The following is a 24,335-nucleotide window of genomic DNA, read 5'->3' as shown; positions in this document are numbered from 1 at the left end:
TTTAAAATAATCATTAATTAAAATAAAAACTTGATTAGAATTGGACTCATTGCTTTCTTAGGGGATTGAAAAGATCAAGAAATTTTGCATTTTTATCGGTTTTGGCTGACAACCATCTCAGGATTCTTAGACAGGAAACTTCTTCCTGGTAGTTCATTTATTGTTTCAAATAAGGAATGGCTTCAACTAACATAGCCTATCATGGGACTTCGTGGTAAATATTTCTTTTATCATGATATGATTCATCATATCATGATAAAAGAAATATTTACCATGAAGGCCCATGGAAAGCCATATAAGTTGACTATCTTTGGCATCAACGGAGTCAACAAATATTGGACAGTCATTTTGAAAATTTCATAACCCCAAAAATAGTTGTTAAATGCCTCAAGATCCTCGGAGAGATTTATTAAATCGGGGCTTATGTTGTTGTTAACGTCTCTCACCCAAAGAATATAATGGACAAACCAAACCAAACACAATGATTGCTTGTGCTTCTTTGAGAGTCCTTTACCTTTTAACGCTTCTATCAAATTTTTATTTTTGAAGCTTGGACCATCAATGGACACCAGGTCCTCACGATTACTCGACTTGCCTTTGCCTTTTTAGGTGTGCGGGGTGTTTTTTTGGGTCAGAGTAGGTATAACTTGAGAAGGAGAAGGAGGATACCATTTTAGTCTGGTAACTATGGAAAACTCCTTCTAACCAAAACAAACAGGCATGCCACAGTAATTTATCTACACCTCATCCATCTTGTCTTTGTTTTCATACATAAACCTACGCTTGAGAAGATCGTATACTATTTTCATTGGGAAACAAGCATTGTTGTCCTCCGACAAATCAAGATATTGCCCAAAGCAGCTTTTCCTGAAATAAGCATCCAATTTTTGTTCTCGGAGTATTTTTCTGAAGGCGTCGAAATATTTTTCCATGGCTGACTTAACCACGAAATTACTCGTTAAATCTGTGGCACCATCACACTGCATACTCACAGGATAACGATCAATGCTGAAGGTTTTGACCAACTCTTTGGCAGAAGGGCTATTAGCATTTGGATCATTTCTTTTGAGAGATTCCTCTTCCCCGTGTTCATTATCTTCTGCTCCTGATTGAGATAACGCTTGTAAAGCAAGCTCATAGAGTGGTGGATGTAATCGAGCAGCTGCACTTGTTCCTTTACTTGGACTTGATTCGATTTCTTTTCTTTTGGGAGCCATATTATCTTAAATTAATAGGAATATAAAATAGATTATAATTGATTAATGCATCGTTAAAAAGGGATAACAGTAAATCTAACAAGCACAACGTAAAATAACAGTTCCAACATAACACACATCTATTGCATCGGGTATGTTATATGTTGCAACATATAACCGACCTATTGCAACAGATGAGTAAACCATTGGAAACAATAAAAACAGATCTCTAATCTATTGCACCAGGTAGTTTATCTGATCAACATATAACCGAACCGGATGCAACGGATGAGTAAACCGTTGAAAATAATAAAAACAGATCACTAATCTGTTGCACTAGGTATTTTATCTGATACAACATATAATCGACCCGTTGCAAAGGATGGGTAAACCATTGGAAACCATAAAAACAGATCAGTAATCTATTGCACCAGGTATGTTTATCTGTTGCAACATATAACCAACCTATTGCAAGGATGAGTAAACCGTCAGAAACAATAAAAACAGATCACTAATCTGTTGCACTAGGTAGTTTAGCTATTGCAACATATAACCAACCTGTTGCAACGGATGAGTAATCCGTTGGAAACCATAAAAACAGATCACTAATCTATTGCACCAAGTATGTTATCTGTTGCAACATTTAACTGATTTGTTGTAATGGATGAGTAATCCGTTGGAAACCATAAAAAATGATCACTAATCTGTTGCACCAGGTATGCTATCTGTTGCAAGATATAACTGACCTGTTGCAACAGATGAGTAAACTGTTGGAGACAATAAAAACAGATCACTGAACTGTTGAAACATATCACTCATCTGTTGCAAAATGAGTTATTTGTTGGATCAATATTGTTTAGATTTCTTCCAAATAGAAGAGTCATCGATCGCAATAGATGAATGATCTGTTAGATTGTTCATCTGTTGCATCAGATATCTTCATCTGTCACATCAGATATTTCATCAGATGTTTCATCTGTTGCAACACCATTTTTACCAAGACAAACAACAAATCAACCCAGCAACACCAACACATCACACACACACACACTAAGAACATCAGCTGTGAATAAAAATCACCAAGACACCAACAAATCCGAATCAACAGTACGACAATAAGAAGAAATGCCAGAAATTAGGATTTTATTCAGTCCACATTTCAATACTAGAAGAGTAGTTGGCTCAAGTTCCTCTATTTCTTCATAATTTCTTACCTGTGAAAAAGAAAATGGGACGACAAAGAACTCGAAGTTGTTGTCGCAGGAGAAGTCTTCACGTCGATTGATGGTTGAAAGTCGAAAGGGAACTCACTGACTATTTTTCGCCTGAGGTTGAACTCGTCGGGGATTGAAGGGAGAATTTTGCAAAACTGTTGGTTGGGAGAGAGTTGAGAGAAGTTGTCGAGAGAAAGAGGAGAGACTGGTTGATTTGGATTGAAGAGGGGTGTGGGTTGATTTGAATTTTTGAAAATATTAGAAAGTTTTAAAAATATTAATCAAGTCCATAATTAATTTAATCAAGTTTCCTAATGATGTTTGACCCTTTAAGTTGGTCAATGTCATCAACCTTTCATTCAAGATTTAAAAGACACCTTTCCTTCAATTTTCTCTAGATACTTTAATTACTTGTCCATGATAAAGTGTTGGGAAAAATGAATATCTGAAGTAAGGCTAATAAATATTTCTATAAAAGAAAAAAAATAAATCCTTGGATAAATTTTGAATTTGATTGTATAAATAATTTTTATGATTTTACTATCAATTTTCCATGACTCGCCACTTTTGTAGCATTTAATAAGACCCTATAATTGGTTAAATTTATCAAAATGAATAAAAAATTGTAGAGTAATTAAAATTTAAATTTTTGCAAGTTTTCAACTTTAGACATTGCGAATTGGATATGTTTATTTTAACTGTGAACTTGACAAAGACCAAAATCTGGAAATTTTTTACTGAAGTGTGGTATGGCGTATTTAGACCAACTTCGTACAACTTTTACTAAAGTTATAGACATGACAACGCCAGGATGATTACAAAAACCATTTCCATGGGATTCTAAGTATAGGTATTTCCATTGTTAGTGCCAGATTCACAAAAGATTGCTCAGAAACTCACAGAATGGAAACATGTCCTACGTCACGCTGGTAGGTGATTGTTATAGATCAGCTGGTGGCCTATCATAAAGTAGCAAATGATTTTTAAAATTTAGCTTCATTTAATACTTTTGCGAGTTTGCCTGCCGAGTAGTTCTGTTCCCAATAGACATGGACAATCAGTTCAGATGGTCCCTTACAATGAAAGTTTGAATGTACATTCAGCGGATTAAACTGATCCATCAACATTTTTATACAGAGCAAGCAATGAAAACTGAAAAGAATACTGAGTTTTTGTAAGTATTAAAATCTAACTCATTATTGCAAAATTGTGTTGAATTTAGATTCATTTTTGGTCGAAAAATGATTATAAATGGAATTAGTGGCGGCAAAGGCGCTTTTTTCAAGAGAGTGGATGTAACATCAGAGCCAGAGTTATCCTACATATGTCCGTTCAAATCTTAGCCTAGTCCAAAAACATTAGATTATCTTTTTCATTTGACTAATCCATGGAGAACAGAGTTATCTCCGTAGCGCAATAAGAGGTAGAAAGTACCTAATGAAATAGCCAAGGTACCTCAAGGTTGGCTTGAACACTATGGACCTACAAAAAAGTTACCTGATATTTATACTTATGTTGGAGCTTACCTGTTATCTAATGCTTATGCTCATGCAAGTACCCAGTGAAATAGTCCCGTGTGGCAAAGTGACTCAGACAACACAGCTATATATCAGCATAAATATTTACAAGTGATCTTGATGGCAAAGTGGCTCAGACAACGCAGCTATATATCAGCATAAATATTTACAAGTGATCTTAATTGTCAATCCAAATCCTAGACTCAGACAACGCAGCTATATATCAGCATAAATATTTACAAGTGATCTTGATTGTCAATCCAAATCCCAAAGACAGTCCCAAAAGAAATACTTTAAAATGATTAGAAAATAACACACCAGTCAAAATTGGTGATGTATGTAAGATCAATAGGTAAATGGCGCATCCTCTTAGCATTTTACCAGGCTGTTGCATGCCGGTTTTACTGATCCGGGCAGGAACCAATCAGCCCAGCCCAGTTGACACCTATAGATGTGACTAAAAAGCATTTAAAAAGAATGCAAGGAGATTCCTTCTCTATTCATGAGATGTACAATTTGCTGATGCCTCAGTATCTAAGGGTTGCTTGGAAGAACCTTGCATTACACAATAAGATCCACACTCGATTCAAGTTTATACTGTGGCAAACTGTACAAAACAGGCTAGCAACTGCGCCTAGACTACTCAAGTTTGGTGTTCAGGTTCCTAAAAACTGCATTTTTTGTGGACAGGCACTGGAATCTTTTGAGCACTTGTTCTTCAAATGTGCGATGACTATACTCTATGGCAAAGGTTGGCTGGGATTTCGAAGAGCAATACAAGATTGGAACTGTGAGTTGCAATGGCTAAATACACTTGCAAAGAGCAAAATTGGTTTAGCTGAAATCTCAAGTCGTTTTTGCTATGATAGTTGCACTGATATGGAGAGAGAGGAACATCTGCAGATTTCAGCTCAAACAAATGAATATTGACAGAGTGATAAAGGAGGTGGTTCAGCATATACACATTAGAGAAAGGAACATTACTAAGTGGCGAAATACACTCCAGCATCTTAATGTATATCCTTAGGCTTGAGTGACTAAAGTGGTGATAGACTATCTCTGCTTGTATTTGGTTTATCTTTAGCGTTAGAAGTAGTGCTAGTGATATAGAGATGGCAGTTGGTCCTTGACTGTTTTGATATGATTGTAAATATTGTTTTGGTCATCAATGAAAACGCGAATTACACCAAAAAAAAACATTTAAGTATTATTCTGCTTCAGAATTACTGGAGAAATAATATAGAATAGCAAGAGATGTGATTTTGATTATCTAATAATCACATTCCAAAATCATGAGTGTGGTTTCTACATGCTAGTTTAGCAATTGGAACATGTCATTCTAAAACTATGTATGTCCTATCATGCATCAAGAACATATAATTAATCAATCCATCTATGTTCATCACTAAGTCGGTAGTCTGTAAAAAAGAAATGTTCATCAGTTACTTCTAAAGACAACTTAGCACATTGAACAACAACAACAATGCCCTGAGTAGTCCCACAAAGTGGGGACTAGGGAGGGTACGCAAACCTTACCCCTACCACAAAGGTAGACAAGCTGTTCCCAACAGACCCTAGGCTCAAGAAAAACCAGCTCAATGTAATCTCGAAAAATAATATACAACCACTACCAGTGGAGACAAAATTTAGAGAATGGCCTAGAAAAGGCCATATGGTGAAAATAATCCACATAGTTTATACAACCACTAGACCAAGACATACTGAGTCATCAGGGCCTGGACAAAATCCGACTAGTCAGCCATTACTTCCAAGTCTCACTCATTTACTTACCTTACATGGAGATTCAGTAGAAAAATCGTACATAGCCAATTTTCTTTTTCATAGTTTATTTGCTCCGATGTTCCTCTGTCTTTGCAACCTTTACAGAATATTTGCCTGCAAAATACATAATATTATATGAGACTAGTTACAGAACCTGCTACTTCTAGGGAGCCCCATCATGTAGTGTGTTGAAAATGACACCCTGATGCAAGATTAAGTGTGTATCAAGAGATTCAAGCTAACACAAGAACAACAAGATGATCAAAAAAGTGCTAGTGAATCGAAAATGGCCACACACGGCTTCACTAGGCTTCCAACACTTAGTTTTGTAACTAGAAAATGAGTTTAACAACAAATAACAACAATGCTAGTGAATCGAAAGAGCCCCACACGGCTTCACTAGACTTTTAGATTCAACAACACAATGTTAACAAGATTTACCAAAAAAGAGATAGAAACTTTACACACAATATTCATTGATCTGAGAACCCTAACAAGAGAAAGGACCCTAAGACTAATGAATATCAATACCAAGTTCTTACTTGGACCAAGAGGAACTCAAAGCACCTCAAGAACCTAGTTTCTAGCCAAGATACAACACTAGTATCACTCTACTAGTTAGAATCGGTTTTGAGCCTCTCCAAATGAGAAAGAGAAGTCAAAATATTACAAGTCTTGTTGTATTCTATGATATGAATGAACTAAAGAAAGACTAGCCCTATTACATGGCTTATATAGTCAATTACAAAGGAGGAATAAAGACCAAAATACCCTTGGCATTTAAATAGGCGGGTTTGGGGGTGTCTTGGTGGGCCTCTTCACACTTTAATAAGTATTGGCCCTTAGATGGGCTCACAAGGGCCTCACACACGGCCAAGGATGCCAAGGATGTGAACAAGGCTTGGAGTCATTGCAACTCACGTGCTAAGCTTCGTGTGAAAGGTCTCGAGCTAGGAATTCCCATATCATCCTCTCCATCTTAAAGGGAATTTGTCCTCAAATTCGGATCATTGCCATCCTCCACCGTTTCCACCCGAGAGAGGTCACACACGTTGAAAGTGTTGTGCACTTGATATTCCGGGGGTAGATCACTCTTGTAGGCATTGTCGTTGATCCTTTCTAATACTTGGAACGGGCCATCACCCCACGACATCAACTTAGCATTCCTTTTAGACGGGAATCTATCCTTCCTTAGGTGCACCTACGCCCAATCTCCCGGTTCAAGAATGAGCTTTCTTATTCCTTTGTTGGCTAGCCTTGCAACTTCTTGGTTTTTCTTCTCCAACTGTTACCTCACCTTCTCATGTAGCTTCTTCATGGCCTCAGCCCGTTTGCTTCCATCTGAGCTTATCACAAGATCACTTAGCAAAAGGGTTAAATCCAAAGGGGTTGGGGGTTGATGCCGTATACACACTCAAAGGGTGCCATCCCCGTGCTTGAGTGTATAACACGATTATAAGCAAACTCAATCAACAGTAAGTGCTCCTCCCAAGAAATCATTTTTTCCTTAATCATGGACCATAGCATAGACCCTAAGGTCCTATTTACTACTTCCGTTTGGCCATCGGTTTGTGGGTGGCATGAAGTCGAAAACAACAACTTAGTACCGAGCCTACCCCACATGGACTTCCAAAAGTGGCTTAGGAATTTAGAATCCCTATTACTCACTATGGTCCTCGGAACACCATGAAGTTTCACCATTATCAACAAATATAGAGGCTACACTAGGCGCATCATCACATTTAGAACAAGGAATAAAGTGAGCCATCTTGGAAAACCGATCCACCACGACAAAACTACTATCCCGCCCCCTTCTAGTCCTCGGCAATCCCAACACGAACTCCATTGATATGTCAAGCCACAGTCGCAAAGAGGTGGACAATGGGCTATACAACCCATGGGGTTGTAGCCGTGACTTGGCTCCTTTGCACTCAACACATTGGCCGCAAATCCGGGCCACATCCTTGTGCATTCTAGGCCAATAAAATTGTTCTTCCAAAATTCCGAGGGTCTTCTCGACCCCAAAATGGCCAATTAGACCATCATTGTGTGCTTCCATCACAAACAATTCTCTCCACGAACTTGAGGGAACACACAATCGTCTACCCTTAAACAAGTATCCATCAAATTTGGTATAGGGATGGGAACCCCTATCTATAACCCACCTATCCCTATTCAACTCTTCACTTTCCCTATAGATAGGAGTGAAGTAAGGGTCCTCGGGATATAAAGACTTGAGGCTTTCAAATCCCATCAACTTAGACGACAAAGTAGACATAAGCACATGTTTTCGGGACAAAGCATCGGCAACCACATTGTCTTTACACTTCTTGTAATGAATAACATAAGGGAAAGTTTCAAGAAATTCAATCCATTTGGCATGTCACCGGTTAAGCTTGTCTTGTGCCCGTAGATGCTTCAAGGATTCATGATCCGTTCGGATCACTAATTCTTTAGGCCACATATAATGTTGCCAAGTGGCCAAGGCTCTAATCAAGGCATACAACTCTAAATTATACATAAAGTAGTTTAGAGTTGCTCCTTTGAGCTTTTTGCTAAAGTAGACAATAGGCTTCAATTCTTGCATTAAAACCGCGCCTATGCCGACTTTGCTAGCATCACATTCGACCTCAAAAGTCTTGTCAAAATTCGGTAATTGTAGCAAAGGGGCCGAGATAAGCATAGCTTTCAAGTCCTCGAAGGCCTTAGCTTTTTCATCTCCCCACTTGTAAGACCGATCCTTTATAATCACTTCGGACAAGGGGGCGGCAATGGTGCTAAATCTTTTGACAAAACGTCTATAAAAACTAGCCAACCCGTGGAAGCTTCTCACTTCACCTACGGTTTTGGGAGTTGGCCAATTTTTAATGGCGTCAATCTTAGATTCATTCACTTCAACCCCTTTTGAGCTCACCACAAACCCAAGAAATACAACCTCATGGACACCAAAAGAACACTTTTCTATATTAGCATATAACTTCTCCTTTCGGAGGACATCAAACACACATTGTAAATGCTTTACATGCTCATCTAAGGACTTACTATACACCAACACATCATCAAAGTAAACAACAACAAACTTTTCGATAAATGGCTCCATCACATGATTTATTAGCCTCATGAAAGTACTTGGAGCGTATGTTAGGCCGAATGGCATAACCATCCATTCATAGAGACCAAATTTGGTCTTGAATGAGGTTTTCCATTCATCACCCGGTTGCATACGGATTTGATGATAGCCACTCCTCAAATCAATTTTAGAAAACAAACATAAACCACTCAATTCATCAAGCATATCATCTAGCCTAGGAATAGGGTGACGATATTTTACCATTATCTTGTTGATGGCTCGGCAATCAACGCACATACGCCAAGTCCCGTCTTTCTTAGGAACTAGTAGCACCGGGACCGCACAAGGGCTCATACTCTCCTTGATATACCCTTTGTTGAGGAGTTCCTCAACTTGGCATTGCAATTCCTTAGTATCCATCGGGTTGCTCCTATAAGCCAGTTTGTTGGGTAATTGTGAACCCGGCACAAAATCTATTTGGTGCTCAATTCCCCGAAGTGGGGCAATCCTTGCGGTAATTCCTTCGGGAAGACATCCTCGTAATCTTGCAAAACATGAGAAATAGGAGGAGAAATGGAAACGTTAGTGGGGTTAGTATTAAAACAATGAGCCAAGAGGAGCATTGGAGTGTCCTCGTCATGATCCACAAATAGTTCTTTCCTCCTAGCCATCATCACCACACTCTCTTGCCCCTTAGTAATTAGGAGCCCCTCGATTTCCCCTACTCCCTCACTCTCGGGTTCCCGCCTCTTTCCCTCACCCTCGGCTTTCTTCCCCTTTTCCCTCAACTCCCTTATTTTTTGGTGCAATTCATTCACTTGGGAAGGCAATAGAGGAGGAAGTGCGACCTTTCGGCCATCCTTCTCAAGCGTATACCGATTGGTCCTTCCGTCATGTTTGGTTGACCTATCGTATTGCCAAGGCCTTCCCAACAAAAAGTGACAAACTTGCATTGGTATCACGTCACAAAGTACCTCCTCATGGTAGTTGGCGACCTTAAAACATATCACACATTGTCTTATGACCTTCAACTCGCTGCATTCATTCAACCATTACAACTTGTAAGGGCTAGTGTGAGGTGTAGTTGGCAACTTCAAGAAATTTGCCATTGCAACACTAACTACATTGGCGCAACTACCACTATCTATCACCATAATGCACACTTTCCTTCACAAGACATTTAGTATGGAATAGATTCTCCCGTTGGCTAGGATCATCCACCGCCTTACTAATCATGGCACGCCTTACTACAAAATTTGGAACCACGCATTCCCCTTCTTGTGGATAGGCATCCTCACAATCGTCATCATCATCATTTGGCTCCCTCTCGGCTGACTCTCCATCTTGAGGCTCGACCTCACTCTCATCACCCTCAATACCCACCTCTTCTCCAAGGAAATACAATCTACCTTCCATTAGGATTACATTGCGTCGGTAGGGCATTCATTGGCTTTATGTCCCCAACCTTGGCACTTGAAGCATTGGAACCCCTTAGGATTAGTATACTTGTGAGCCTCTTGCCTTAGTGGATATTTTTGCATTGTCTTAGCCTCGAGTTGCCTTGTAGTGGAAGGTTGGTCTTTGTTTTTGTGCCAACCCGTGGTGGAGGAAGCAACCTCCATACCCCTCGGCTAACCTGAGGGTGCTTGACCCTTGGCTTTGTAACTTGTTCTTTCCTTAAATTCTCTTTCAATTTCAATGGCCGCTTGAAAAATGCCTTCAACGATATCGAACTTATGGAGAGTCAAGTGAGTAGCAATTTCCTTGTTCAACCCATACTTGAACCGAATGATGTCATGGCCAATTTGTTCTCCCCGATGGTCAAGCTTCAACATGAGTTGTTGAAATTCATCATAGTATGCCATAACACTTCGATTCCCTTGCCGCAAGTTGTACAACCTAGGTGTCGGTTTCCCCTTTCTCCATACCCTCAGTATCTCCTTGGATCCATACGACCCCCTCTCATCTCCAAGGCTCCATACACTTCATAATCCTCTCTACCATATTCCTCAAGGTGGAAGTGACGGTTTTGGACATCTGGAACTTGATTTGGAGGAATTGGATTTTGTGGAGGTGGTGGTCTTTGGTTTAGTGAAGCTTGGAAGGGAGGGTTCGGATTTTGTGGAGGCATTTGCTGTCCAAGTCCCTGTTGCGGAACTTGAGGAGTTTGGGAATGGGTTGGTCTATTGGAGTCTCGGTTTAGGGGGTTATGAGTGGTTTGGCTTGCGGTATTTAGTGGAGCTAGTGAAGGATTTGGCAATTGTGGCCATGTTTCGAGAGTAACGGTGGCGGAGGAATTTCTATCATGTCCACTTGACGAAACATGTCGAGGAGTAGAAGGACGAGAGTTCCTTTGACTCTCCACTTATTCTAACCTCCCACTAATAGTCGTCACTTCTCCCCTTATGGCTCCCACTTCCGTACTCAACCTTTCAAGAGCTTGGGTCATAGCCTCAAGAGTGACCCTCATATTCTCCATTTCATTAGAATCCACGGCTTGAGACATGGTTTCCTCCATTCTCAAGGTATCACCTACACAATCAACAAACAAGTTAGTTTAAAACCCCTCTCCTCACTCACACTCTCTTGGTTCACTCACACTCAAGCTCCACAAGTGTTGTAGATTGGCTAGGAACCCGTGAATCCTTAAGGTATGAGTATGCTTTTGCCCGGAATGGATTCTCGTTTGAAACTCAAAGAATTCTCGTCGAACTAGAGGCAAGAGTTACAACGTATCCAAACGACAAAAGCACACAAACAAACGTTGACACGAACACAAGGCTTCAAAGGACGAATTGACAAGCTAGTAGGAATGTACTAGTTTGTTAATTAGTTCTCGAATCAATTAAAGAAAACTAAGAATCAATAATTAGAAACTAGAACATCCAAATTTGAGCTTAATTATCAAGTGAACAGTAACTAGGGTGACGTGGCAGCATGTCATTGGTCGTAAATCCACATATGTTGTTCATCAACTTGAAGTATTAGTTCCTTTATATCATTTGTAATGGATGACTTGTTATTGGGAGGGAAGCATAGTCTTGTAACCTTTTCAACTTTTCCAAACTCAAAAGGTGATGTTTGACCTCACTAGTTCCACAAGACAAGGTTCCTTGTTGTAAGGAAAAGAGGTTGTCAAGTCTTGAAAAGGTGATGTCAGTAAGTCTTCTCACAAACAATTTTTTATTTTGTTTTACAATCCTTTTGGATCTAGTACTCTTTATAGAAGTTAAGACATAGGATGAAGAAGAGTTTAAGATGAACACATCATCAACATCTTCAAGAATATAACAACAATACACAACAATAGTCACTCCAACATCCCAACACAAGACAAACTCATGGCCACTTCAATTTTTCACAACAACAATTCTCTTCTTATTAAGCTCAACTTTAGATTTAGACACTTTTTGTGTTGATGAGGAAGAAACCAACACAAGAAACAAACTAAACAAGTAAAATCTTTTATAGATCTACAACCAATTTTCGACCAAAACGTTCAATAACACACCTTTTGGTAACAGCTTCCCAAGATTGGTTTTGTAAAAATAAAACCAAGCCTTGAGCTTTGCTACCAAATGATACAAGATTACGTGTATATCAAGAGACTCAAGCTAAGACAAGAACAACAAGATGATCAACAAAGTGCTAGTGAATCGAAAATGGCCACACACGGCTTCACGAGGCTTCCAACACTTGGTTTTGTAACTAGAAAATGAGTTTAACAACAAGAACAACAAATAACAACAATGCTAGTGAATCGAAAGAGCCCCACACGGCTTCACTAGACTTTTAGATTCAACAACACAATGTTAACAAGATTTACCAAAAAAGAGATAGAAACTTGACACACAATATTCATTAATCTAAGAACTCTAACAAGAGAAAGGACCCTAATACTAATGAATATCAATACCAAGTTCTTACTTGGACCAAGAGGAACTCAAAGCACCTCAAGAACCTAGTTTCTAGCCAAGATACAACACTAGTATCACTCTACTAGTGAGAATCGGTTTTGAGCCTCTCCAAATTAGAAAGAGAAGTCAAATACAAGTCTTGTTGTCTTCTATGATATGAATGAAATAACGAAAGACTAGCCCTATTACATATCTTATATAGTCAATTACAAAGGAGGGACAAAGACCAAAATACCCTTGGCATTTAAATGGGTGGGTTTGGGGGTGTCTTGGTGCTCTTCACACTTTAATAAGTATAGGCCCTTAGATGGGCTCACAAAGGCCTCACACACGGCCAAGGATTGTGAACAAGGCTTGGAGTCATTGCAACTCACGTGCTTGGCTTCGTGTGAAAGGTCTCGAGCTAGGAATTCCCATATCACACCCTTAGAATAGAAATGAATTATTTGCAATATAATTACATGATTATGAGAAATGTAATACAGAAATTGTATAACTATAGAGATATATTTGTAATTACCTTGTAAGTGATCAAATTGTCTAAATATTATATTACACCGTCGAAGGGTAGAACTTAAACTCGACAAAATACATTGGAAGTGAATTAACACTTACAATGGAAGTGTGCTATAGGTATTTCCCCATTCTTGATGAGTTCAAACTTGTATACATCTCCTACTTGGAGTCCATTTTCTGCTCTGAATTTTGTCCATCCATGTATAATTCCAAAATGATTTCCAGTTCTCCCAAGCCAAACTGACCAACATCTCTGTACTTCACCTTTCAGAATCATCTCACAGTTTCTATTCATCAACCCGTTTGACTTTGCAAAACGCATTGGAAGAAACTACCATAAAATTTATTCCATTGACTCGGTTAAGTTTCAGTTGTCTAAAAAAAAAGAAGCAAAGAAAAGGTCTACAACAAAAAGAGTTCAAGTCCTGTACGCTCAACAGTGTACAATTTCTTACACCATCACATTAAGCTGCCTACATTATTGTATATAATGAATCAACCTTAACAAAAATCAGTTCAAATAACTTACCAAAAATGCCTTTGTGAAGCAATAAGGCTTAAGGGTTGAAACAAAACAAGAATGACCAACATCAAGAAGACTTATGTTTGAGGGTTTCTTCATAATGTCTGCTTATTAAGAAAAAGATAGCAAAAGAAAGAGAAAACTTGATAAGGACGAAATCATAAAATATGGAAGTTTCAAAAATTAGCAGGGAACCGTTCTTGAACTCCTTTTCAAATTCCAGATCATTTTGGAAGCAAGAAAAAGAGAATAACAACAACTACTGTGCCTTAATCAAACTCAAATTGTGGTTCGATATATGAATCCTCACTGAGGATGTCGCTTCATTTAACAGATAATTTATTACTCGAAACAAGTGATATGAAATATGACACAAACAGTTTTAATGGAATTAAAATCATTTTTTATATGTATCAGGAAAAAGGTAAAAGTAAATGATTTACACACTCTATAAAACATACAAAAGAAAGAAGATTCAATCCAAGACGTAATGCTTATATACCCAATGCAGAATAATACACATATATGACAATGAAAAAGATCACCAAAGAAATAAGAGACTGCTTAGACGAGAAAACTCGCCTTGAAACTTCTGCAATGGAGTTTCTTGATTACTAACTTGAAATTTCCATATTGGTGTTTCTTCATTAGTAACAACCTCAAACCTTATGCGATCTCCCTTCTTTAAGCAATTATCAACAACGAATTTGGGCCATCCAGCTCTAATATATGTTCGAGCTTCATAAGAACTTAGCTTTAAATTCCACGACCTTTGTCTTTCATCTTTTATAATCAAACCGCACTTCTTATTGGTGAGACCATTTGCATATGCAAAACATTGAGGAAGGAACTGACATGATGTATAACCATTTTATGAGGAAAAAAAAACAAAAGGAATTTAATTTACATACATTGAAGTGTATAGGTTCTTATAATATCAGTCTAGTTTAATGTGATAACAGATTAGTTATAATTTTTACCATGTAAGTAATTAATTAGTGCTTCTCATAGAGATTACTTTAAATTATCTAAAAGTGACCTGATTGTGTAACACATTCACTTGAAGACTTCGCAAGAAGTAATGAATTTTGAAACTTACCAAGAAACATCGAGAATTGATATTATATTCTCTAATAATGTGATCAAAATGAGAATGACCAAAAGACTTGTGATGAACAACAGCTTTTACATCGGAAGACGCCTTTTTTGACAACTTGACCCTGGGCCTTGGTCTTCCTGTTGCATTATTAAATATGACAATTGTATTTAAACAATAACCAACACAACTTTTGGCTAATTTGAAATTATTTTTTTCTTTCAAAATAAGTGGTATTTGGTTTAAGTGGTTTCCATTACAAGTTGCATAAAAATAATTTCCACAAATAACACTAATCTAAACAAGTTGAGACTTAGGGTGTGTTCGGTAAATGTTTTTAATTCTCATGTTCAGTTGGCCAAAAATTATGAAAACATTTTCTCCAAAAAAGATGAGTTAATAATGAGGAATATTTTTTAGTAGAAGTACGCAAAGCAAGTTTCGCAGTTGACAATCTACATTGATTTTGTCACCCGACCCCTCATAGTCCCATCCCAAACTTCTTATTCCCTCCCCACATCTCATAGTATTTATCTATATTATATACAAATATTTTTAGAATAATATTTTTTTCTTATAAAATATTTTTCATGGAAAACATTTTTTTATAAACATGGTGTTTGGGTCAGTTTGCACGTACCTTGGCTAATTCCACGAGACACATATCAATTCCCACCAGCAACAAGTATCAAGTAACTCGATCCACCTAGACTTAAACTAATGAAACGAAATCACCTAGTAGTTTGTCTTACTGAGATTGAACCTGAGGTTCCTTGAGCTCTCCTTGTGCACGTTAGCTTATCATGAGCCAGCCATGGGAAGGAGGCCAAAGAACACGATCCTGACTGAAAATTTGGGGCAAACGTCTCCAGCGGAGAAGGGACTAAGTGGAGAAGGGACTAAGACGAGTGGTGAAGAAGCACAGGTTGGTGGTGTTAACAGGGGTATAACCAATGAAACATTAATACGAGCACACGGGAAGGATCCATGGGGGAACTCTCAGGTGAGTGCGACGGGTAATGGAACTGATGCTTCAGCTAAAACTACAACGCAGAAGGATCAATTGAAGGAATGGGAGCAAAATACACGTCCGCCGAGCAGCTCACCGCCCTGGGCTGATGAGGTCGAGGAACTTGATGCATCTGGTAAGTTTTCTTGCAATTGAGGGAATGTAAGGGTTAAATCAGCGAAATCTGTTTGGGAATAGCTTTGATATCTCAAAAATCTCAAATGGTGGTTTGAAGTTAAGAGTATGTTAATCCTGAGAAGGTTGGGAGTCAGGCAATTGGGGAGATTGAAGCAGAGGATATTAGTTCCAAAACTGATTATCGGCAAAATGCAGTCGTGTGTTATGTGGTTGGAGCTCACCCTCCTTTTGCAGTATTGAATGGCTTTAGACAGAATATATAGGGGAAATTTGGCATAAACAAGATAACACCATGAAAAATGGTATAGTGTTAATGAGGTTTGATAGTGAGGTGGGAAAACAAAATATGATTCAAGGTGGTATCTACCACTTTGATAATAAACTACTGACAGTGAAAGCTTGGTCACCAGACATGGATTTTCCCACAGAGGAGCTGCTCACTGTTCCTATATGGATCAAACTACCCGGGCTAGATTTTAAGTACTAGAGTGCTAAGAAACTTAGCAAAATAGGGAGCCTTGTAGGACAACCTCTCGTGGTGGACAAACATACAAAGAGAAAAATTGGGTTGAATTTTGCAAGACTGTTGGTGGAAGTTAAAGAAAGAAATGCCAGATAAGGTACTTTTTTGAAATGGGAAGGGAGTAGTGATCACTCAAAAAGTCACATACGATTGGAAGCCCACATTTTGCGACTACTGTCACAAGTATGGACATGACAAGGTAACTTGTAGGAAGAATAAATCTGTGCAACCTGAACAGCATGAGGAACAGAATGTTGAAGTTAAGGAAATTGCTGAGGATCCTCAAACTAGGCCTATTTCATGCAACCATACAGATGATCAAGGAAGGGTTGAAGCTAGGCCTACTGCAGTGAGACATATAAATGATCAAAGAAGGTTTGGGTACAGAGGTACATGATGGAACAGAGCTAAAAAAGGAGTAGAAGGAGTAGCTGTTAACAAGGGCTTGGTCACTGCAAACACATATCAAGTGTTGGAGGAACATGTGGAGAACCAAGTTGAGGGCAACCTCAGGAAGATGGGTGGTGATGAGACTATCCCCATGGAGGATAGTTAATGTCCTATGTTGGAATGTGAGGGGCCTTAATGGCCTCTCAAAATAGAAGGAGGTCCTCCTCCTCTATAATAAACTAGAGTTCATCTTAATTGGGCTTCTAGAGACAAAAATAAAAACAAATAGAATTGGTTGGGTTGCAAATAGTATGTCTGGAGGATGGAACAGGTATGTGAATCATGCCTCCCATTATAATGGTAGGATATGGATAATTTGGAGAAGGGACATGTATGAAGTAACAATATTCAGTGAATCTGATCAGGCTGTCATATGTGTGGCTAAATTCATACACCTGCGGGTTGAATTCTTTGTCACATTTGTGTATCCCCAAGATGTGAAGGAAGAAAAGAAGTTTGTGGGAGTACCTACAGCAAGAAGCAGTCAAGATTACTATTCCCTGGCTAGTTTTGGGGGATTTTAACTCTGTTTTACATGTACATGTGGGAGACAGAATGGGTGGGAGTATGGTCACTTTAGCTGAAGTAGTGGATTTTCAGGCATGGTTAGACCAGTGTGTCCCTGAGGAGCTTTCATATTCAGGTTGTACATATACATGGAATGATAAGAGTGAAGTTAATAGGATTTTCTCCAAAATTGATTGGTGTTTTATGAATGGTGATGGGTAGATGGGATGCCTGACTGCAAAGCTCAGTTTCTAAATAAAGGAGTTAGTGATCATTGTCCAATACACATTACGTTGTTGTCTAGTTCACAGCCTCGAAGAAGAGCATCTAAATACTGTAATGTGTGGAGCTCTCACCCTAATTTCATGGATATTGTGCAACAAGAGTGGCAGGTCCCAGTTATTGGTTGTCATATATTTGTAGTGGTATATAGGCTACAGCAATTGAAGCATAAGTTGAGATAGCTGCATGCTCATCACTTTCAAAACCTGATGGAGAAGGTGAATATTGGTAGGGAAAAGCTGAAACAGGTGTAGGATGCTCTACAACAGGACCCTATGAATGTACAATTGCAGATGGAGGAAAAGGAGCTAGGGAAGCAGTTCAAAAAAGTAAGCTATCAATCTGATATGTTTTTGCAGCAAAGAAGTAAAGCTACCTAGATAAGACTAGGGTGAAGATAATTGTAAGTGCTTTCATTCAGTGATCAAGCAAAGGAGGTTGAGGCATGCAGTGACACGCCTCAACGATGAGCATCGACAATTGCAAACTGATCCTGATTCCATTGCTGCAGTCTTTGTTAGATATTATCAACAACTTCTGGGATATGTAGTGTAGGTGCAACACCCAGAGGTAGGTAAAGCCTCTACTGTCTTTTTCAATCATGGATACACTCTTTCAGTAGCACAACAGATCCATATTGACAGAATTTTCTAGAAAAGAGGTGAAAGATGCTATGTTTAGCATCATGGATTACAGAAAGTCCTGGACCTGATGGGTTTGGAAGTGGCTTTTTTAGAGAATTATGGTATGTAGTTGGTGAAACTGTCACTGATGCAGTGCTGGAATTTATTAGGACTGGGAAAATGCTAAAACAACTGAATTCAACCATCCTTACCTTGATTCCTAAAGTGTCAGAGCCTGATGTTGCAAGCCACTTTCAACCAACATCGTTGTAAAATTGTGTATAAGTGCATCTCAAATTCGTTATGTTCCCGACTTAAACAGGTATTACCCCAGTTGGTGAATCAAACACAAACTGCATTTGTTAAAGAAAGGTCACTAGTGTACAATGTTCTTACTTGCCATGATTTGATGAGACATTATAAGAGAAAGACATCAGCAAGGTGTATGATGAAAAATTGACCTAAGAAAGGCTTATCACATGGTGAGATGGGACTTTGTTGAGGAGATGTTGCAGGGGTCTGGGTTCCCACCCCATTTCAGACACTTAATTATGGCTTGTGTGACAACCACTAAATTTCCTATCAAAGTAAATGGGATAGTCATGGTTTTTTTCAAGGAAGGAGAGGTTTGAGACAGGGTGATCATATATCACCTCTACTCTTTGTTCTAGTGATCACCTGTCTAGAGTATTGGCAAAAATGGCTAATTTACCTGACTTTAGGTATTGCAACATTTCTCTGATGTCACTGGTCTGGAGGCGAAAAATGACAAGTCAAATATTTTTTTAGCTGGGGTTAATGAGACCACAATGGATGAATTACTGCAGATCATAGGGTTCACTGTAGGCTCTTTTCCAATTAGATACCTGGCCCTCCCATTATCTCCAAAGAAGTGGAGCAAGGTAGAATGTCATCAGTTGAGCTTGAAGATTACGGAGAAGATCAAAGCTATATCAACAAGGCATCTTTCCTATGCTGGAAGATTACACTGTTTTGTTCTCTTTACATAACTTTTGGTGGTCAACATTCTTACTACCATAAAGTGTGATCAATGAGGCGAACCAGAAGTGTAGAGCTTTTTTGTGGGGCAGCACTGATCAAAAGAAGAAAGTACATTTGGTGGCCTGGGATACAGTTTGTAGACCAAAGAGACAAGGGGGACTGAGTATTAAGGGGTGTAGATTGTGGAATATGGCTTCAGTAGGCATGTTAATTTGGTAGATAATGGAGAAGAAAGATACATTGTGGGTGAAATGGGTACATGGGATCTATATGCAAAGGAGTGGTACTGTCCACCTAATGACAGCAATTGGTACTGAAAGAGATTGAACAAATTGAAGCTGAGGATGGTAGGGTGGTATGCTAATGATCATTACTGCTTAACAGAAAAGGGGAAATACTGTATTTGCTTCTATTAAGATTCAGACGTCAGATGTCTGACTCTGATTACGCATCTAACTCTGATTACGCATCTAAATGATTAAGATATTGTCTCTAGATCTGAAAACTGAATAATTAAGACTGTTTGTTTTTCAAGATCTAAATGTGCAAAATTTATTTAGTTGTATATATAATAAAAAATATAAGGTAAATAAAAATTAACTATATATTTAAAAAATATTTAATTTAATACAACAAAATTATTATTTGATTGAAAAAAATATTATGTTTGTTAGTGATAATGGAGATGGTTTGTACTGGTGGTGGTGGTAATGATTGATGTTAGTGACTAGTAATGTTGGTGGTGATAGTCGTGATGGTAGAGATAGTTGGTATTGCAGTGACCGCTATGACGGTGGCGATTGGTAGCAATGGTGGAGTTGTGATGTAAAGTTGGTTGATGTTAGTTATTGGAGGTGTTGATTGTGATGGCCGAAAAATGAAAGCATGATGTTTGATGATGTGTTGGTGGTAGTTGGAGATGTTGTTAGCTGTGATAATGTAGATGATTGTTAGTAGAGATAGATAGTAGTGATGGTAGTGGTTAAAGTGGTGGCAGAGGTGGCGAAACTGGAAACAATGATGGTGGTGGTGGCTGAAGAATGTGTGGAAGTTGATGATGCGTTAGTGGTAGTTAGCGGTGGTGCTAGTTGTGATAGAAGAACTAGTCAGTAGTAGGGATTAGTCGGCGGTGGTTGATGATGGTGGTGGCGTTGAAATTGGTGTTAGCGTTCACGGTGGCAGTGGATATAATTAGATTAATGAAGGTGGTATGTGTTGTAGCGGTTGACCATAGTAGTTGGTAACGATATTGGTTGTCAATAGTGGTTGTGATGGTGGAAGTGGTTGGTGGTGACGGTGGCTGTTGGTGGTGGGTGATGGGTGGTGGTTGATAATGGTGGTGGTGATTGGTGATTGTTCATAGAGTGGTGGTGAATATCATCCAATACAAGAATATCTCTTAATGATATTAAGACTTGGTTTCAAATCTGAATGATTAAGACCTATTAAGAGTTAAAATCTTAATAAAAAACAAATACACTTAATGGTCTGAAGTATGAACCATTCAGATTCAGACCTCCACCTCCATTAAATGCAAACAACTAAGGGATATGGGGAAATGCTAGGAGTAGCACCAGTTCTGAAAACTGCAGAGCTAATATGGAGTAGACTCACATTGCCAAAGCAAAGAGTTATACTGTGGTTGGCTTCACTTAATAGATTACCTACTAAAGATAGGATGAGATCCATGGGAATTCGAGATGACAACACATGTGGCCTATGTGATACTGCAAGCCTGGAAACAAGTAGCCATTTTCTTTATCGTTGTGCTTGGATAAAGGCAGTCTGGGGGGAAATATATATATATCTGGCTGGAAGTGAAACTACAGCAGCAAGGGGTGCATGAAGACTTGGCGAAGCTGAAGGATACACACACAGGAGCAAGTTCAAGAAGGAAGCAATGAGAGCAGTTTTTGGAGCTGCGATATACAACATCTGGTTAGCAAGGAACCATCAAGTTTTTCATAACGACGTTGTAAATACTAGTTTTATAGTTAGTCAGGTGAAACATGTAATTAGGAAGACGATAGATATGTTTAGACACACTAAGAAGGGTAGGAAGAATAGTTATGGTTTCCAGCTTCTTTTAACTAGTTATTTTCTGAGGTCTACTTGCTTTAAGCACCCTCTCAAGGTTGATTAAGAGAGAAGATGATCACTTAGGTGTATATGATTTGTTGGTGATATGGTAATAGTTCACAGTTATTACGCAAAAAAAAAAAGATTTGAACCTGAGACCTCAAAGTGCCCAAACCCACTTCAATGACCACTAGACCACAGTCCACGCACTTGGGTTCCATGAAAAATATTTTCCTTCCTATCGAACACATCCTAATGCTAAGAATTAACGGAATTAACCTGCAAAAATCATCAAGTATAAATCAATAGATTCAAGACATGTTACCATTGAATTTAAGTTTATTTGAAGTCTCTTCAACATTATTGCATGCATCTTCTTCCTGCAGATACTCTGCATATTCTCTATCACAATGAGTTGAATCAAATATGGAAACTTCAAATTCCATATTTCCTTCATGTCTAAACACCAATATATCTCCCAATTGCAAATCATGTTGTTCTACAAATGCAGCCCAACCTGCTCCGAATCGCCAGCATTTTACCTTCACCAGCCAATTTTTGCCTCCACTTCTCAGTACTACATGTTCAATTTGATCTTGTCCCTTCAAATACTTCAAGAAACCTATAGGAATTTTCTGCAATACAACATAAAACTTGACTTGAATACAGTACAATGTTTACCTAGTTAAACAACAATTATAACAAAAATGTTCATATGGAAATTTTATATTCTCACTTCCTTATAATGCATGCAACATACTCTCTCTGTTTCTATTTGTTTGGCCTATTTTGACTTAAATCTTACAGATATATCAATTGTACCAAAATAACCTTTAATCTTGTGGTGTTAAACTTACCATTTTGAAAATTCAAAATTAAAGAGTTGCTAAAAAGTAAAGGAACAATTCTTTTTTAAACGGAAAGGCAACCTGAAGTTGTCGGAATTACTCGTAATAAGATATTGGCTACAATTGAAAAGGTCTTATAAATAAAATTTCCATTTATCCGTGATCTAGACATAGGTAGCAATCCATTCTAGAATTCTTCTCATTACCTCTCGTGGGAAAAAGATCCCACAAAGAAAAGAATTGTATAGTACGAAATAACAAAATACGCTTATTGTTTCTGAATTTCAAAAAAGAGATAAAAATAGCTGGGGATATTATGTGATTTATTAGTATTATAAATCTTAATTAGGCCAGAAATTAGGATACATTCTCCGAAAATAAAACTTCCATCGAAGAGAAGCAAATGAAAAGCTTTCATAAAAGTTCTCATAGAATGGAGAATGAAGTTTTCATCAAAAATCTCATTCTTTTAAGATCCGAACTAAGCCTTCGTAATTCGTAACTTATTTCGAATCAAATTAAGGGTTTATTCATTGTTTATTCAAGGTCAATTTCGAATTTACCTCAAATAAACAAAGAATAAACCCTTAATTTGATTCGAAATAAGTTACGAATTACAAAGACTTAGTTCGGATCTAAAAGAATGAGATTTTCGCTTGGCCAATTCAAACTAGTGGTTGCTTAATGAGACTCCAAGCTTAATTTAGATTGAAAACAAAGCAGATTTCTATATTATAAGAGATAAGCATCAGTACCTCCAACTTCGAAGGATCCTCTTATCTAAACTTAATTTTAGTGTATTTTTATAATTCTTTTATACTAACGTAACACCTTTATTACATTAAACAGAGCCCACATTAAAGGTATTACGTCAGCTAAAAAAATCACAAAAGTACCACATAAACTAAAAAGGATGACAAAATTAGCCAAAATTTAGTTCAGGAGTAATAAGAACCCGTGAAGTTGGAGTGCGTGCAGCAAATTTGATCATAGTAATGGTTTTAACAAATTGAAACGAGAGAGTATGTAGTAGACAAAGAAAAAATTGAAAAAAAAAACAAAAAGTGAAAGTAATACTTACAAGACCATTCTTGAAACCTGGCTGAATGGGTTTGAAAAAATGAGGTTTCTTTGGAGGGATTTTCATGGTAATCAAAAGAAACTACAACTCAGCGGATGCAATAACTTGGAAGAATGCCTGTAATTTTGTAAACAAAGAAAAATGACACACACATTGAGAGTTGGGACAAAGCAAATTTAACAAATATGAGAATTTTTTGAAATTTGTGGTAAAAAATAAGGGGTCGTTTGGTTGGTAAAGATTTATTTGGGATAATTAATTCGAAATTAATTGTTCTCAGTTAACTCGAAATTAGTTATCTTATCACGTGAATGGGAAAACTTATTCCATTACTATAGTGTAAATAATGGAATAAGTAATTTTGGTACTGATTAATACTCCAAATCAAACATGAGATAGAATAATCCTTCATTTTATCAGGAGATTATTTATCACTTATGTCTCACACCAAACGATCTCTAAATGTATTTGTCTTTCTATAAATCATCTCATTAAAATTAAAATTAGTATTTCAAAGTTAAATTGCTATTAAATATTCTTTTTATTTCGTTTTAATTGCTTCTTTTTCTTCTATAGAACTGAATGATACAAACTTTAACCAAAATCAAATTGAAAAAAGGAAAAAATTATAATTTATAGTACTTTTCATGTAATTTTTTAATTTCTAATTTTATTTAAAAATTTAAATTAATCTAATATAATTTAATTTTGAAACTTCGTCAAATTGACTCGTAAAAAACAAAGGTATCAATTAAAAAAAAATAAAGGAAGTATTTAAATATGTCATATTTTTAGACCCTGTTAAAGTGCGTTATATAAATTCAGACAATAACAATTGGTAATGCCAGTTGTGATGGCAAAAATTACTATATTTTTTTACGGAAAAGGTTCAAAAATACCCCTGAACTATCTGAAATAGCTCAAAAATGCCCGTCGTTAGATTTTTGGCTCAAAAATACCTT

At 37.6% G+C, this 24,335-nt stretch overlaps 1 protein-coding gene across 6 annotated transcripts; it reads right to left on the bottom strand.

The window, feature by feature from the left end:
- Window positions 1-4,056: 4,056 nt before the first annotated feature.
- On the bottom strand, window positions 4,057-23,635 carry LOC107848952 (B3 domain-containing protein REM17). Of its 6 annotated transcripts, none has more exons than XR_007049294.1 (8): window positions 23,374-23,562; window positions 21,770-22,079; window positions 14,835-14,971; window positions 14,318-14,585; window positions 13,742-13,839; window positions 13,312-13,543; window positions 5,719-5,823; window positions 4,057-4,824 (listed from the first exon to the last, which is right to left on the bottom strand). XR_007049294.1 is itself a non-coding variant. In XM_047402521.1 (7 exons), exons 1-7 carry the CDS (start codon window positions 23,437-23,439, stop codon window positions 5,774-5,776), a joined length of 1,113 nt encoding a protein of 370 aa, XP_047258477.1. In that variant the 5' UTR covers window positions 23,440-23,635; the 3' UTR covers window positions 5,509-5,773. The 6 variants fall into 6 exon arrangements, 4 of the variants coding, with proteins under 4 accessions (XP_047258477.1, XP_047258475.1, XP_047258476.1 ...); XR_001668202.2 differs by lacking the exon at window positions 23,374-23,562 and adding an exon at window positions 22,393-22,783; XM_047402521.1 differs by lacking the exon at window positions 4,057-4,824 and having other exon boundaries at window positions 5,509-5,823; window positions 14,318-14,537; window positions 23,374-23,635.
- Window positions 23,636-24,335: the final 700 nt, after the last annotated feature.

The sequence above is a fragment of the Capsicum annuum genome, unplaced genomic scaffold, assembly GCF_002878395.1.
Source record: "Capsicum annuum cultivar UCD-10X-F1 unplaced genomic scaffold, UCD10Xv1.1 ctg2352, whole genome shotgun sequence".
In the NCBI taxonomy this organism is placed as follows: Eukaryota; Viridiplantae; Streptophyta; class Magnoliopsida; order Solanales; family Solanaceae; genus Capsicum; species Capsicum annuum.
This window is presented reverse-complemented; position numbering and strand designations above follow the sequence as displayed.